The sequence below is a fragment of the Cygnus olor genome, chromosome 5, assembly GCF_009769625.2.
Source record: "Cygnus olor isolate bCygOlo1 chromosome 5, bCygOlo1.pri.v2, whole genome shotgun sequence".
Taxonomy (NCBI): Eukaryota; Metazoa; Chordata; class Aves; order Anseriformes; family Anatidae; genus Cygnus; species Cygnus olor.
This window is the reverse complement of record NC_049173.1, coordinates 5,298,627-5,314,846: the sequence shown is the minus strand read 5'-3', so window position 1 is coordinate 5,314,846 and position 16,220 is coordinate 5,298,627. Positions and strand designations below refer to the sequence as shown.

General features: G+C 36.9%; 1 protein-coding gene across 2 annotated transcripts in view; it reads right to left on the bottom strand.

Moving 5' to 3' along the window:
* ARID4A (AT-rich interaction domain 4A) overlaps positions 1-16,220 on the bottom strand; it is a 48,345-nt gene that overhangs the window by 14,256 nt on the left and 17,869 nt on the right. For both annotated transcript variants that reach the window (XM_040560121.1, XM_040560122.1), the window contains exons 9-14: positions 14,985-15,064; positions 12,994-13,070; positions 11,223-11,386; positions 2,986-3,058; positions 729-823; positions 483-580 (exon numbers count right to left, since the gene is read on the bottom strand). In XM_040560121.1, the coding sequence (XP_040416055.1) occupies positions 483-580; positions 729-823; positions 2,986-3,058; positions 11,223-11,386; positions 12,994-13,070; positions 14,985-15,064 (587 nt within the window). The remainder of the gene's footprint in view (positions 1-482; positions 581-728; positions 824-2,985; positions 3,059-11,222; positions 11,387-12,993; positions 13,071-14,984; positions 15,065-16,220) is intronic.

Sequence of the window (16,220 nt, the reverse complement as noted above, 5' to 3'; positions counted from 1 at the left end):
TGACATTTAAACATGCTGCCTGAAACACATCTTCCTCTACCAACATTTGTGAGGAAGTTAAAGAAACTGGTATAAAATTCTGCTCACAGCATGCAGCATCTACAGGCTTCAAAGAGCATGCGACTGAGATCAATAACCACAAATTGCAAAGCTGAATTTGCCCAAACCTTTTTGCTCCTAAATAACTGACTGTTATATTCTGAAATGGCAGCATCACCTGCTGAAAATAAATGCTTCTTGATAAGAAAATGAGCAGGATTCTACTGTTTTACAGCAACAAGAACTTATCCGGTCCTGACCACTCCTCCTTTTCTCCATTGTTTCAATCCTTGGCACTGGAAAACGCTCAAAACTCCTCATTAACTGAAGAATGTCAACTACTGTTTCATTAAACTATCAAAAATTGCTTTAATATTGTTCAAGTTATTAAAAAAAACAAACAACTAAGAATGTTTTCACCATTATACAATAGGAGAACTTACTTTCTATAAGCAGTTTTTACATTGTAGGAAGCAGCCGAGTTCAAAATAGGAATGCCAAGGTCCATATAAATTTGCTTCCATACAGCACCGCTCTCAATCTTTGATGGGGGAAAAAAGAAAAATAAAAAAGTAAGTTTTCAGGTTTTGTTAGCCAAGAACATTAAGGAATGACACTTAACACAGACACAGTTCACAGCCTTTAAGAACGATGAGACATGTTTAGTTTAGGAAACATCCGACACTTACATTGTCACACCCACCCTGCTGATATACCAGTCTAAAAAGTTTGAAGAGATTAAGGTCCTTGTAGCCCAGAACAGGTGGTTTGTTGATAGGAGTACCTAAATAAAACAAAGATAGAAATAAAATGTTATCACACAGAACAGAAAACTGCTGTTTCCATTCCTATAGCGCCCACTTGATTACCTGGATACACACTCTTCACACTTGACACCTTTCTACATTCTAACATCTCTATTTAATAGTTCTGTATGTTTCAGTTTAGTAGTTTCCAACCCTTCTTTTGGATACATCGCATATTTCTGGGTGGTTTATTAGCATACTGCCACCAGCTGCTTGATAACTCTGATTTCTTGGTCTCCTTTCCAGTTTTGTGCAATAATGCCTATCCAACTGGCTGCATCCCACTGTTCCTCTCTTGAGGGTGGGGGCAGCCAGAATTGCAGCAAACTCTGCAGAGTGCCTGATAAATGCTGGAATATAGCAATGTGTGAAGACAGTAACTCAAAACACTGTGGTCTGAAAGGAATGTGAAAGAAGCAGAACTCTTCTGAACGATGAAAAGATACACAGGCAGAATGTGAAACAGCACAGTCCTAACAGGACGTGAATATTTGGGACAATTCTGAGAAAATGAAAGAATTTGACTCAGATGAGTGGGAATTATATAAAAAATAATAATTTCAAAAGGAGAAACCAAGTGACTGGGGAAAGCAGCTGCCTGTGTAGATGGTATTCATCCCAGCATGGAGGAATATCAAAACTCTTCCCTGCTGCTTGTCATCTTCACGCAATTGTATTTGGAATCTTGAAAATAACTTAATTTGGGAATACTGACATGATTATACAAATCAAAATATTCTTAGCGAGAGAAGAGAATGTAGAACAAATCTGGTGGGAAGAGATGTTGCTATAAGAGCAGGGGGAAAAAAAAGGTAGATGGGCAGGGAGAAAGACCCAGTCCTGAAGAAGACATGCATATTGCTCACTCAACATGCTAGCTTAAAGAACAGTTTCTAGACTGGGACTTCAAATTCAGTGCACAAACACTTTCTTCTTTCTCCTCTGCAGATCACTGACGTCATCTCTCTACTTGGTTCGTAGTAGGTTTGGTAAGAGTGTTTAAGAAAGGGAGCAGGGAAGGAAGAAAACAGAAAAGTAGGAAGAACCAGCCTACTAGACATTTGGATTTTACACAACCAACGTAGGGTTTTTTTTTTTTGTTTTTTTTTGTTTTTTTTCCCTGAAATAACCTGCCTTGGAAGAATAACAGGCTGTCTCTAAAAACACTGGTTCTACACAAATGGCCTCAAAATGCTGTACTGCAGTATACCCTGCCGTAATACACGATCTGTGATAAGCAGCTGGCAATATTGAACAGACTTGGAACTCTTCTTTTATTATTGAGTGGTCAAGAACAGACCTCATCCATAGGGATGCAGAGCCTCTTTAACAAAGCTAACCTGATTTTTTATTTTCACTTTAAAACCCAAGAAAATGTACTTTAAAAGGAAATAAAGGAGAAATATTCTGACGCTACACGCATTCCATTGTAGTGTCAGTCTCATCACAACTTCAGATATGAACAGCTTATGTAACAGTTCTCCCAAGTCAGCAGGTACATCCTGCTCTCTATCTATATACTGCATGTGTACTACCAATGGATGTCTTACCCCACAACTTTAACTGCTCCAATTTATAACAGTCTCACCTAATTCTGTAAAGAAAAGCATTTAAAATACATTGTTTTCTTGTTCCAGCTACTGGACAAAGCAGAATTTTGTTTCTTCAGGTGAGTACCATGATTAAGACAGTTCTGCAAGGAGCTGAAGATGGCACATCTCCTATTATCTGCTGGTTGAATTTCATCATCCGTGAATAGCTGCCTCAGGTTCCAGCCTGAGATTAACAGCAGCAAAATTCCCAGCCGTGGCTGTCACAACAAGAAATCAACCAAGAGCTTATTTAACAGCGATTGTTAACACAAAAAAGGTTTTGTAAAAGCAAAACAAAACCAGAACACCTCAGGGGGGATTTATGTTTCCTTTGTGCACTGTGCTTCAAAGTATTTGAAGTAGATCTGCCACATGTGAAAATGGGGAGAAGTGTTTATCCTTGACCAGACCAGCTCTTACCCCGGTTCACTGATGTGAGAATATGCTCATAACAACATCCATTACATTTCAAGATACTTTTAAAGCTATTAGAAAAAGTGGACTGAAGTTTTTTGTTTGTTTGTTTTAAATAATTAATTTGCTATTACCTCTGTCTTCCATAAACTTATAAAGCTGTTGGAGGAAGTTGTCCCTCTCTTCAGGATCAAGCTCTTCCTCAGGCTGTGAAAACAAATGCAGTCATAATGAAAGCAAAGCATGCAAAGCAACAATTGATTTGTATAAAAGCATAATGGCAAAAACTAAATCAAAACCACTTTCCACTTGGCCCTACACTCATATGGTGGCGAAACATCCAGAAGACAAAATCTCCTCAGGAGACTGAAGTGGGTACCTCAAGAGGACAAAAAGGAAGTGCAGGTTAGAGAAAACCTCAATCCATGACAGAAAGAGCCTAAGTGTGATCCTCAAAATGAAAATACACTAATACCTGATACTAATACAGAAAAGATCTCTTATTTACAGGACCAGAGCAGTTCACAGGAATGCTAGTTTTTTTTTTTTTTTTCAAAGCTCATATTTGGAAACACTTTTACAGTCACTTCCACAATTCTCTGACCACTTATCTTCCATAATTTAGTATTATAAACTCCTGAATCTTATCTTTAAAACTTAACTCCTCAAAGAAACTCTTACAAACTTTATGGGAAGTAACCTAAACTGTATAACAAAGATTTTATTCTTTGCAGGTGAAAACTGTGAAAATAAAGTAAATTTGGGAAGGGGAGAGAAGGGGGGAAGACAGAAGGCAAGAGGAAATAATTTCCACGTATCTACATAAACTTAACAGCATTCTGAGATTCTAGAAGAGACCCAAAAAAATCTTTTCCCTGCAACACTTTAAGCATGCCACATTCTTCCTGCCAGCCTGGCAATCACAGGGATTGCTGGTAAGGCAGTTTGCTCAGGGAAGACTGCAGCTGTCTGAAAGGAAAGACACACAGTACGTGTCAAAAATCTTACCCTTACATTATTAAAAATAACAGCAAAGTCACACGCAGTTCCAGAAGGAAACCAGAACAGTAACTTCAGTTTCAGCCTTCTCTACATTCTATAAGCTTTAAGCTTCGAGGCAGGAAGATATGCAGTAAAATGTAAATGTATATGCTACTGCCTTGTTAACCAGAAAGCAATCTGCCAAGCATCATGAATTTCAGCCCTCTCTGCTTCAGTGAATTCTAAGCTTCAAAGCCCAACAGGGATCACCTGTAGTCACGCAGAGACGGTATCTGTTTCTTATTTTCCCATTTTTTTCTTGTGAAATAATTTGAGGAAATTAAATGAAGAATCAGAACACTGCACAGTATCATCTACCATTTACTCATGCTGTGTATTATAGGGATTACATAAAGAGAAACAGTTATCTCAAGAATTATTATGTTCTTCCAGGTTAAGCAATGAATTATTGCTATAGAAACCACAGCTTTTTTTTCCTCTTAACAATCTAGACTGTGAACCAACTTCACGATCGAGAAATTTCTAACAGCTACTGTAATGTTTACCGATTGAAGGCAATACAACTCACACTATACTAACTCAATCTATCTAAATAACAGTAAACATTCAGAAATATTTCTGAATACTTGAACTCAAACCATTTCTTTTACATGGGCATAATGCCAAACCAGAGCTGTAGGTCAGAACAGCAGAAGCGCAGGTTAGGAATAGCATTCTTGCAGACAGAACGTTAACCATTTCACTGACACCACGACTTTTCACCTGAAGAAGAACAAAAAAGGAAGGATGAAAAGCTTTTACATTCTTATAGAAGCAGGACAGAAAACCTGCCTGCAATATTCATTCATCTACGTGAGACACCCTGACTGCTGCACCTCCTTCTCTCTGGTGACAGCAGGAGCGAGGCTGGCACCCCTCGACAGGAAGAGTCTGACTCGTGCCTGGTGCCCACGCCAGGGAAGACACCGACTCCTTCTGAGAGGTGACTTGAATACGACCTGAATGCTATCCCCAGAGGAGTAAGTCATGGACTTTTTTTTTTTTTATTCCCCTAGTGACTAAAATTTTGTATTTAAGAAAAAGAGAAAGAGATGAGAAACTCAGGAGAGAGATCAACCCTTCACATATATTATTATTGCAACATTGAGACACATGGATTTTTTTAAGCGATCATTTTTTTCATCAAGGTTGTTTCCTATTTGTAACTGGGCATAGGACCTCCCAGAAGTGTCTGATGTTTTCTTTAACTATACAAAACCATCATCCAAGATGGTGAATCAGCATTCTTCAAAGCTGCACCTGAAGTGAAGAAAACCCCTGACAAACACTGATGCCACAACCTGCCATCAGTGAGGGACTGAAGAGCTACAATTCCCCGAATGTCTTTCCAGCAAGCACTGGGGCGTTTCTCCCCTCCAAAACTTACTTCTGTATCCAGGCACTTATACCCATTTTAGGTTGGGCATAAGTAAGTTCACGGTGATGATTCTTCAAAATTAGTTTTCTTTAGAGCATTCTGTCTCTCCATTCATTTTTTCCCTACATAGATATTGAAAGAAGAGAGACACTACCCAAAGGTAAGTTCTAGCGAGAGGCAAAACAGTATGAATTTTTTAAGTGGCAAAAGTTCAAAAGTGAGACCTTTTTGTTGTTCATCCAATATCCATAACTAAATGCAACATGAAAATATTTGTTTTGTTGCAGGGCAAGGCACATTTGAATTTCATAAAAAAAACAACAAAATGTCCATTTTCAATTAAAAAAAAATTAGGGTGCTTGAGATGTTGTTCCTTTCTAACTAGCAGATCCCATCAGTTAGAGAATACTGTAAACACTGAAAAATGAGAGCAGCAATAAAAACAGGATCTCTGTATAATGGATTTCCCATTTCCATTTCATACGACCTTCCAACTAATACTAACAGCACTTGTAAGTATCTTGTAAAAAGTATTTGGTGGTTCTTGTTATCAAAATAAGCACAACATAAAACCCACTGAAACTTGCAGAAAACTTGTAATTGGCTTTGCTTCATTTACTTTCAAGCCCCTTTATTTACCGGGAGCTTTCCCTCTATCTTTAGTGTGATTTTAAAAAAGAATACAGCTCTCTTACCCTGACTCATCATTTACTCTCCAGGAAGCTGTTAAAGCTTCTGTGGATGCTAACCTGTGCAGCTGAGTGGGAGCAGAAAGGAAGAAGCAGCTTGTTTTATAAAACAAAGAATGAATCCCTACCTACATGATATACTCAATCACCACTGAGCCGAGGTACCAGGGACAGATCTTTCTTTTATGTTATTAACGGCTGACAATACCATAAACTCGTGTGAAAGAAATGCAATCAAAGAGGAAGAACAATGTGTGCAGGATCTGGAGTTCAGAAGAGTATGCCATCAAGATAAGGTGCCAGAATCAGCGTAATTCTGTTGCTTCAGAGTATTTAATTACGTTTTTGTCACTTGCATATTTGCTTTCTGATACTGAGTTTGAATGCTAATTAAGGAAATGAAAAGAATTAAACTGACTGCAACAAGTTAACAGCTTTATACCATGTGAAGATGAGAGAAGTCTTAAAACGTTCATTTCTATCAATAAGAACCAAGAATCCAATCATCCTCAGCAGTGGCTCTCCCAAGAGGTACACCTCAGTTCATAACCTTTTCACTCACCTTTGAAGAATATTCTGAGAATGGCTGTTAGCATGACATTGGGAGCGAGAAATTCTTTTTTAAGAACATTTGCTCATGGTATAACAGGCCGTGCTTCACAGTAGCCAAACTCCTACACATGCCTGTTTAGTATTTTTTTTTTTTTAAATACACAGACCACTTCCTTCTGAAGGCCAGACTTCTTTAACTTTGAAGTTACAGTATTTCTGTACGCAGTTAGCTTTTTCTATATTTTCTTACATACACATAGGATGCAGCAGAAACGCACAATTGAGGTAAGGTGTTACCTGGTCACTTACAGAGAAAAGGCTACATGGGAAACAAGAACTACTCTGAAGTGAAACTTAAGTATTATAACTAATAGATGACCACCACCGGTCATTTGGAGGATTCTCAAGGCTCCTAAAACACACCACGGATTTCATACACTCATCCTTCCTTTATGAACTTTGTGCTCATGAAATATATGATAATGGTTATCGTGAGAACTCAAATCCTTGCTCATTTGCAGAATGGCTACATTGGAATTTCTTCTGGCATTTTCCCTGCTCAAAAATGTAAAGCAATTCTGACTGCTGTTGTGATAGAAGAACCCTAAACACTTTAAGTTAATGCACGCTATTAAACCTACTACACGTGTCTGTCAGGTGACAGTCAAAATGAAGAATGAACGAAAAATCCCCTAAGCACACACACGGAGGTGCTACAACTCTTTTTTTTTTTCAACGGCAAGAGAAGCATGGAGATAAACTAGCTAGATTATTTTTTCTGACCACGTTAGGCATGTTCAATTAGGAGGGGATAAAGTGAAAGAAGAAAAACTGTACTAAAGCAACAAGTTGGAAGTCTTTCAAAGATGGTATTATAACCAATTCTACAAGTAAGACAGAAATCCCCTTTTCCAGCTCATGATGCTATAAGATACAGTTTCGAAACTTGCAAAATTCAAACTCTAAAGAACAAATTCCTTACTTTCATTCTGATCTTACGTAAATAGATCTATTAAGAACACATACTGCGTACTGAAAACATATTTCAAATAACTGTAGGTTGAAATCGTGATTCCTTCAGAAACGGAAAGGCCTACAACAGGGAGACTAAGAGGACCAAATGTTGCCTATATATTCCCTTGTAAAATGGCAAGTATTTAATTACTTAATCCTGAGAAACAAATAGGCATGGTTTCTTCCCTGACAGAACAACTTACGTAGAAACAAATACAGTTATATATGTAATAGGATTTATAATAAAAATCAAGTCATGCTCCAAAAGCTTCTATTTCCATGTGGAGATGCTGGAATTCAGATTTTTTCTTTCTTTCTAACTGCAGTGTATTCTTTGACTGCCAAACGTCCCCTGAAAATACAGCCATCCCTCTTATTCTGCCATGTTGAAAACTGGAGAAAAACCAAGAGATATGCAGATTCTTATCTGGAGTCAACCCAATAGAGTGATTTTTTAAAAACTTTCATTTGTTAAAGATTTTTTTCTACAGTACCTCCTCATTTTTCATCTTTTGTGACAAAAGCAACATCTGTTCTGTTACTCAAACTTCACATTGTGAATCAAAAGTAATCCTGAGTTGCATCATATGTTGCAATTATTGCCAAAAATCCATCCATATGAACATGCTGAGCAACTCACTGTAATACAACCCTTGGTAAAGCCAATGACAAGCAATTTCCACGTTTTCCTCCGTCACAGTCAACTCTGGGCCACCCAAGGCAGTTACCAGCAACGAGGATTGGCATCTCACCACCACCACCATATTGTTCCCATTCCTCAGAATATGAAAGACATCACAGAACAACCGTGTAAACCCTGAAAATAATAATTCTAATTGTGCTAATTCTACCACACTCTGCATATTTCGTGGAAGGCAGCATAATTAGAAAGACAGTCTCTGTCAAAACAAAGTTACAGATTTTAACCCAGCTACTGGAAAAATAGTAGGATCTATTATCACCAGCTACAGCAGGTCTCTGCTCCATTATCATTATAAAAGATTCTACTCCAGAAAAACAGGATCCCTTCCATTCTCACAATTAGGCTCTTCTGACTGACTTTATGCTCTCATTATATATTAAGTAGGCCTGGGCCCGTTTGATTGATGTGATGAAGGCCTATCGTGGCTGGTCAGCAGCAGGCCAAGCCTTGACAGCAAAGCTGCTGTGCATTTCAGACAGTGGGAGCGCAGGGCGTGGAGGAAAAGAGAGCGTTTTGGAAATCTCTCCGTCACATCTCCAGCTACATAGCACCTTGCAGTTCTAAAACAAAAGGTTTGCTGAGAGTATTCTGGCAGAGGATGGACAGAAGCTGTTTTGACCTTGATAATAAAGGAGGAACTTTACAAAAGGTAAATGCAAAATTTGAGTAATTCAACATTCGCAGTGAAATACAGGCAAGGCACTACCATTCATTCGTCAATTCTCTTTGCAACCGTTATCGCTGCCCTTCTAAGGGAAAAGAAAAAAGGAAATTATGACAAAATTCTCGAAATGATCTTTAACTGCAGTATCTAGCTTGGCCCACAATTAAAATAAGATTATGTACGGTAACAGTTGAATCAGGAATTTGATTGAATTGGCCAGAATGACAGTTCTGCTCTGACAATCTATAAAGATTAATATCTATCCCCTGCTACATAGCTTCAGCATGAAGATGCTCACCTTATTTTTATATCTCTGCCTGTCACCTGGAATTAATGGATTCCACAGCTTTTCCTATCAGCACACCTACCTGTCTGGAATCCTTCGCTTCACTACTCTACGTTTAGATTATTCCTTTAAAATATCCCTATTTCTTTTATAGAAATGCTTTTTTTTTTTCCTTTAAAAAAAAGCCACCAAGCTCCCCCTCCCCCTTCTTTGTTTGAAACACACAGCACTTTTATGCAATAGCCACGAAAAATGATTTTAAAAACGAATACTAGAAAACCAGTACAGCAATCCCTGATTTTTAGTGCCTGATATTCTGCAATTTTAGCCAATGTTAATACAAACAGACCAGTACAGACTGCAACAGTTCACACCCTGCAAAATGTGGCCTATTCAGTCCTTTTCACTGCAAACAGAGGAAAAAAACCCAAAGGTTTTTTATATTCTACACACATTTAGCCTTACATTTATCTAACCAGACCAGTATTTTCATATAGACATCCACTCCATTTTGCAGAACACTGTTATTAAGGCATAAAATTAAAACCAAAAATAGATTCTTATTGTCTTTTTTTACGTGGAAAGATCGACCCTGGTTGCATGCTCCACCAGACAGTTCACAGATCAGAAAGCTGTAAAATCTACCTCAAACCCCCATTCTCAACAAAAATGTTAACATCACCGATTAAAACACAACGTCCTTACCTATGAGCTGCATTCTTTCAAACGTAAAAATGCTTTTATTTCCTTTCTATCTAATCTGCCCAGTGCCTGGACATAATTTCAGCCTGCCTTCCAAATATTTGCTTGCTTTCTCTCGCACTGCACGGCATCCGCAGTTACACGGCATTACTTACATTCTCTTCCATATAAAAAAAATCAGACATTACATGAAAGGAAAAAAAAAAAAAAAGAAAGAGACAGCCCATTTCAAAGCATCTGGCAAGCCTCCCCTGGCGGGCGGCCAAGGCTCAGCTAAATCTTCCCTCTCCGGGCGAGCATGCTCACTGGAAACCAACAGAGTGTTGCTGAGGCAACACCGTAGGCAGCCTCCAAGTATGAACAGCCATTCTGTTTTCGCTGTGACAAACCGCATACTACAGGGGAAGTGAAAGGGAAACGATATTTGACCTTCCTCGGAAGACAAACTTCGCCGTGTTTTTCTAGAGAAAAGAACCAAACGTTGCCAAGCGCATTGTGAAAATTACCAAAAACACGAAAAAACGCACCCAGACGCAACTGAGGATGCCCTGCCCATCCCCACCTCCCCCCTCCACACACACTTTATTTCTAAATTTAACATCAAGGTTAAAAACAGGTAGCAGAAATAAAAGGAAAATACGCAAATACATTTTGTTGACATGAAACCTTCACGAGAAAGGAACAACTCAAAATATTCCAACACAGAAAAACATTTTACCATAAGTTTCAATTAACATTAAGCAAAATATTCATCCACTTTGTCCCATTCCTAACCTGTAATATAACCTGTAATGTTCAGAAGAAAACCCACTGTGACTCACTTACAAAGGTAAGTACTGCACTGCACTGCTTTCAGCATCTTAGAAAGCAAACAGCTTTAACAGCCATTATGCACTACCTCACTCTTTGTCAAGCTTCTATTTTTGCTTCAGTGGTTTAATTTGACCTTTTATCAAACTAATTTTCAGAAACAAGCTACTTTTTATGTAAACTACATATGAACTACAGAAGAAAAAACACAAAGCTACTTTTACTTAATACTAAGATTACTACTATTTGGCTCAGTGTCAATTTCTTTTGTTCATGTTTCTCTTTCACCCAGATTCTTTCTATCACTCTTCTCCGCCTTGAATTTTTTTTATTTCTTTACTTTACATACTTCTTTACCTAGCAGATAATAGCATGAAATCTGCCACTGTTCACAAGTACCAACAAAGAGGATGGGAGCAAAGGGAAGATGAATAGGTCTAAAAACACGAAGTAAGTAAGTCTGAGGGTAAAATGTTGGACATGCACATTACTCTATTACCTTTGAGGAATTACTGAAATTGTCCAGACTTACCATTACTTCTTCATTTTTCTCTTCTCTTTTTATTTCCTCCTCATCAGTTTCTGCCGTAGCTCCTTCTTCATCGCTGCTAGAGGATTCCATAATTTCACTTATGTCCATTTTCCAGTTCCGAGGAACACTCTTTGTGCTGAGAAACGTGCTTGCTTCCTGTAGCCCTACAGAAGAAAGGGCCCTGTTTTTACCTCATCCAAAGTATTCACAATCACAAAGCATTTTTAAGTTTCCTTTTCATGTTCTTGTACATTTCAATGTTAACTTAAACCAAATGATAAAGTAGGTACTTCAGTTTTAAAAGATCAGTCTACACGCTTTATATTTCAAGACAGTCAAATTTCAAGACAGTCAAAAATTACAGTACCAGTAAGTCAAGGAGCTTAGATCGAGAATAGCCATCCGTATTTTCAAGGCATATGTCCTCATGAACACTAGTAAGATTTACACCTGTTTATTTACACAGCAAAGACAATCACCTATACTTATTCACATATGTTCTGTGCAACTGTGAAGCTGTTCTGTTTCTGTATGAAAGTAACAAATACTGGAATAAAGCTATGAAAAAAAAAATCACAGCGAAAGTACCATAAATTTCTTTGTTGTTTACAAGTTATTTGCATCTTAAAGTTTTGATATACAGATACTTTGTTTAAGAGAACTGTGTTGGAACAGAGAAAAAATAATGAATACGGAAGTGATGATATGGGGAGAGGTCAAACTTGTACAATGGGAATACCCCTAACTGTTTAATGAAGAAGAATCAGAAGAGCATCCAAAAGAGGGACATACTGCAATGAACCATTCACAGTATTGCTGGAGAAGAAAATATTTAACAGCATATTTAACGGCTGCTGATAAATAGTAGCCTTCAGAAACTTGTCTGCTCTCTTCTTGAAACCATTTTTACATTTCATTCCTCAATGTCCCTCACAGCCAACTGTGTTCTGCATTTAAAAGAAAAAAAACAACACAATCCTTTCTTCAATTTACCTTAAACTTTTGGCTGTATTGAAGTTCCGGTATTCTGAAATAGTTAGTAAGATATATGGGAAAACTTAATCAAAACCACCTCAAACTGTCTTACTTGAATTATGTTAAATCCTTACTTGTAAAGGAGCTGTTCCACACCTTGACTCAAAATGGAGGAACTGTTGGTGGCAGGTTTGTTTTTTTTTTAATACATGTTTTAAGTTTTTTTCCTTAAAAAACGTTACATTTTGAGGTGCGACCGGAATGAATAGCACTAAAATTTTAAGAATGATGTATATTAAGGTGAGAATCTGGCCTTTTACAAGCTCACTAAAAACATGAGTATTGTAGTCACATCATCCAAGCATTCAGAAAAACCAACCTCTGTAATTATACTCTTAAACATTAATCACAGGCTATTCACAGAGGCTATTCTAATAAAGTTTACACCTTGATGCCTGGGTATTTTTCACGTAAAGACAAAGTATTTTGAGCTGTAGCACAAAACTGTGGTTTTAGGAGAGGTAACTAAATATTCCATTGTTTAATGACATTTCAAATACTGTACCTTCAAAATATTTTTTTCAATTTGCATGAATTTAGAGCAGAACAAAAGAAGAAAGTCGAATCAAGTAAACAACACCTTTACTAGTTGCTCTATTGATAAGGCAGCTGTATCCACAGTTTCTCTAATTTGTCACATTTAAAATTGTCAAAACAACATGTGGTTACTAATTTGCAAAAGGTAAATTACCATTGTATGAGTTTTTTTTTTAATCTAGAATTTATTCTAATTTACCTTTTTTAGGGGAGGACTCGGATTTTGGTAAGTTTAGAGCATCTAGTTCTTTGATGTCTTTTCTTGCTACTGCGTAACTGAAAAAAGAAGGTGGTTCTGTTATTTTCATAACACAGTAAAGCAAACACAGTAAAGCAAGTGTTTGACTTAGAAAAATAGCAATTTCTAAAAATTCTTGAAATTTATTATTCGCTTTCAAGCTCCTCTCTAACAACTAAATGCGTAGGGCATTTGTCATTGAAAGCCACAATGTAAGATTCAAAATCAGGATAGTTTCCAACATTCCTCTGAAATTCAGACACTAAAAGAACTCTTACAATTAAAATTACGAAAAGTTTGTAAAGTTTCTGTATCTACAGGAAAAAAAAAATTTGCACAAATTTGAAAAGTTAAAATACCCGACATAGGCTGAAAACACTTTCCAAATTTAAAATGCTCACACCATTCAACAGCTGCTACCCAAAATAGCAATTGAGTTAAAAGGAAACAAACCCTCCATTTTCAAAATGCATTTCGAGTAGCACAAAAGAACAGTGAAGCCAAACTCACATATCTGCACTGATACATGGTTGGTGTTTATTTTTAAATTACAAAAGTGCTTTCATAGCAAAATATATGGAAGCTACTCTGTTCTAAAGTTATAATAAATATTCAGTTACTGAATTACTACAATAGAAATGCTAACCAACCTGCAAGGAAAGCCTTACAAGTGAGTTATTATAATAAGATTTTTTTCTTCTTTCATTACATTCAGAAAAACTGGAGTAAAACCTCAGGAATTGGAGGCCGCCATTTTCTGAAGTTAAAGCCATAATACTATGGGAAAAAAAGTAAAACAGAGCAAGGCTGCATGTTTTTCCAATAACACTCCACCCTTGGTATTTAAGGAACCATACGAACCTAGAAGGCTGATGATACAAGTCTACATTAAGAGGCCAGACTGAATAAAGCCTTCAGCTACCTGAAACATGTTTCAGTAACCAAAACCTCACATGCTAGTCAACATCAAGACTATTAAAAATCACAACTTGTTCACTTTGAAAGAGAGAAAGAGGGGTGACAGGTGGCCTTCACCAAGGATGTTAGTTACAATATGTTGAGACAGATGCAATAGAAATGCTTTAGAAAGAAGATGACAAATAAGGGGAAACAGCTTTGAAAAACAGATTTGGTATTCTTTTGAATATGTTATTCCTTAAGTAACACGCATCTCTCTCTTTCTCTCTTTCCTCCTTCCACCCACCCTTTTTTTGGAGGGTGGGGTGGGTGGATGGAGAGGGAACGGAAAAGGTAAGATTAAAAGGACCTTTCTTTCTTTTCCCAGAACTCTTGGTCCAGATTCTATAAACATTTTAATTAAACAGTTACTTTACATTCACTTCTTTAAAAAAAATAAAATAGATTAAACATTTTTTTAATTTTGCCATTTAAATAGCAATGTGTATCTGGGCACTCAAGGTAATGGGACAATCAGATATTGAAACTACTGCAACAGGGGCCTGTAAAGTTGTAATAACTAAGACTTTCAGGGTAATTGTTAGAACCAAAGCACAAATTATACAAACACATTATAGAACAGGAAATACTTAAGGTTAACATCTGTTTTTTTGAATTTGTTGATTTTAAAGACACCAAAACTGTACCAATCTGTAATACAAACACAATGTAAAGGGTAAGATGGGGAACACAGAAGAAGAAAATAGTTGAACTATGAATGACAAGGGTTAACAAAAAAAAGTACTTCAATTCTGTTAAATTGAAATCAGTCATTAACCAGGTGTGTTTCTCAAACCATGCAATATTTCTAGCCCTTAAGTGGTAAGCCATTTGCTTGCACTTTTCACTAAGAAACTGCAACAGTCTACAAACAACAACATACTAAATTGCACCCTTTTGGAAATTTTGGAAAAAAACGTTAACGTCTTCAGAAGTAATGTCTTATGAAAAAAATGAAAAAATGGTAAGTCTAATAAAAGTTAGCTATTACTTACAATTTGGAATCTGCAAAGGATCGAACTAAACACTGGTCCTTTTTCACAGTGACGTCATCATTACAGCTGGGAGATACAACCTGAAGTTTCAAATAAAACACTTTTTTAAGCAAAAAAGAAAAAAAAGCTTATCTTGAATGGACTGACAGCAGGAAAATAGCTGTTTTCCTGTTTCTTCTATCATAGTTACCAGTTCTGAGAAAAGAAACATACTACAATATGCATTACTAAAGCCAACAATAACAAATTTCAAGAAGCAGTTTATCTCCAACTATTTATTTACTCTACTTGTCATGTACAAGCTAGAAAAGTTTACTATTTCATTTGTAAACTCAAAAAGTACTCTACAGGGGTGACAACACGGAATCCTGTTAATGCACTTAGCTTTTTTCTCCTGTTCGTACAAAAACCGTTTAAAGCATCTTTTTAAAATGAAAGTTGCAAACCCACTTATTTTATACCAACATCTGATCTTAAGCACTCAAATTGATAGCTAAGTAGCGATTTTTTTTTAGGTGTGAATAATGTAAACCAGTACAGATTTCATTATTTCACAGCAGCATCATCTCCAGAAGTCTAAAAACGTGATAAAAATGCGTTTGCAGTATTTGTATTACCACAAACACATTTACGTTCTGTTCTAGACCATGTATGGACAAAAACCATGAAATGCAGATTGATCTACCAGGATTCAGTGGAAGCTGCGCCACCCCATTCCAATGAGGCAGAAATCATCCCCAAACCACGACAAGACATTACCGGTTCTCAGCTAGCAAAGAACACAGCAAGTACACGGCTTCTAAGTAACTTAATCCCCTGCCTGGAACCACGTAAAGTTAAAATCTGCCGTTAGTGAAGGGATATACAGCAACGAGAACACTTGTAACAGTACCGCATTTCACATTTTTAACTGTGGTATAGTTGGCTAAGTCAGTGTCAGCTATTCACCCTACATTACATCATTATGTTCTCTCAGGGAAGGGAAGACAACTAGCCAGTGATTAGTTCATTACCTTTTGATATTAGATTTACTTAGGGAATAAAATGTTAAACTAAGTTGGAAGATTGCTATAAAGCCAAGCCCTTTCCATCTAAGGAAATCAAGATTCAAAACACAGGACTATGGTATATTCAGTTAAGTAAATGAAATCTGTAAAAATTAGTGAACGAAACCTGCCTGTCTGTTTAATATTCCAAGTACTTTTTAAATTTAAAATACGCACATCCCTGATGGAT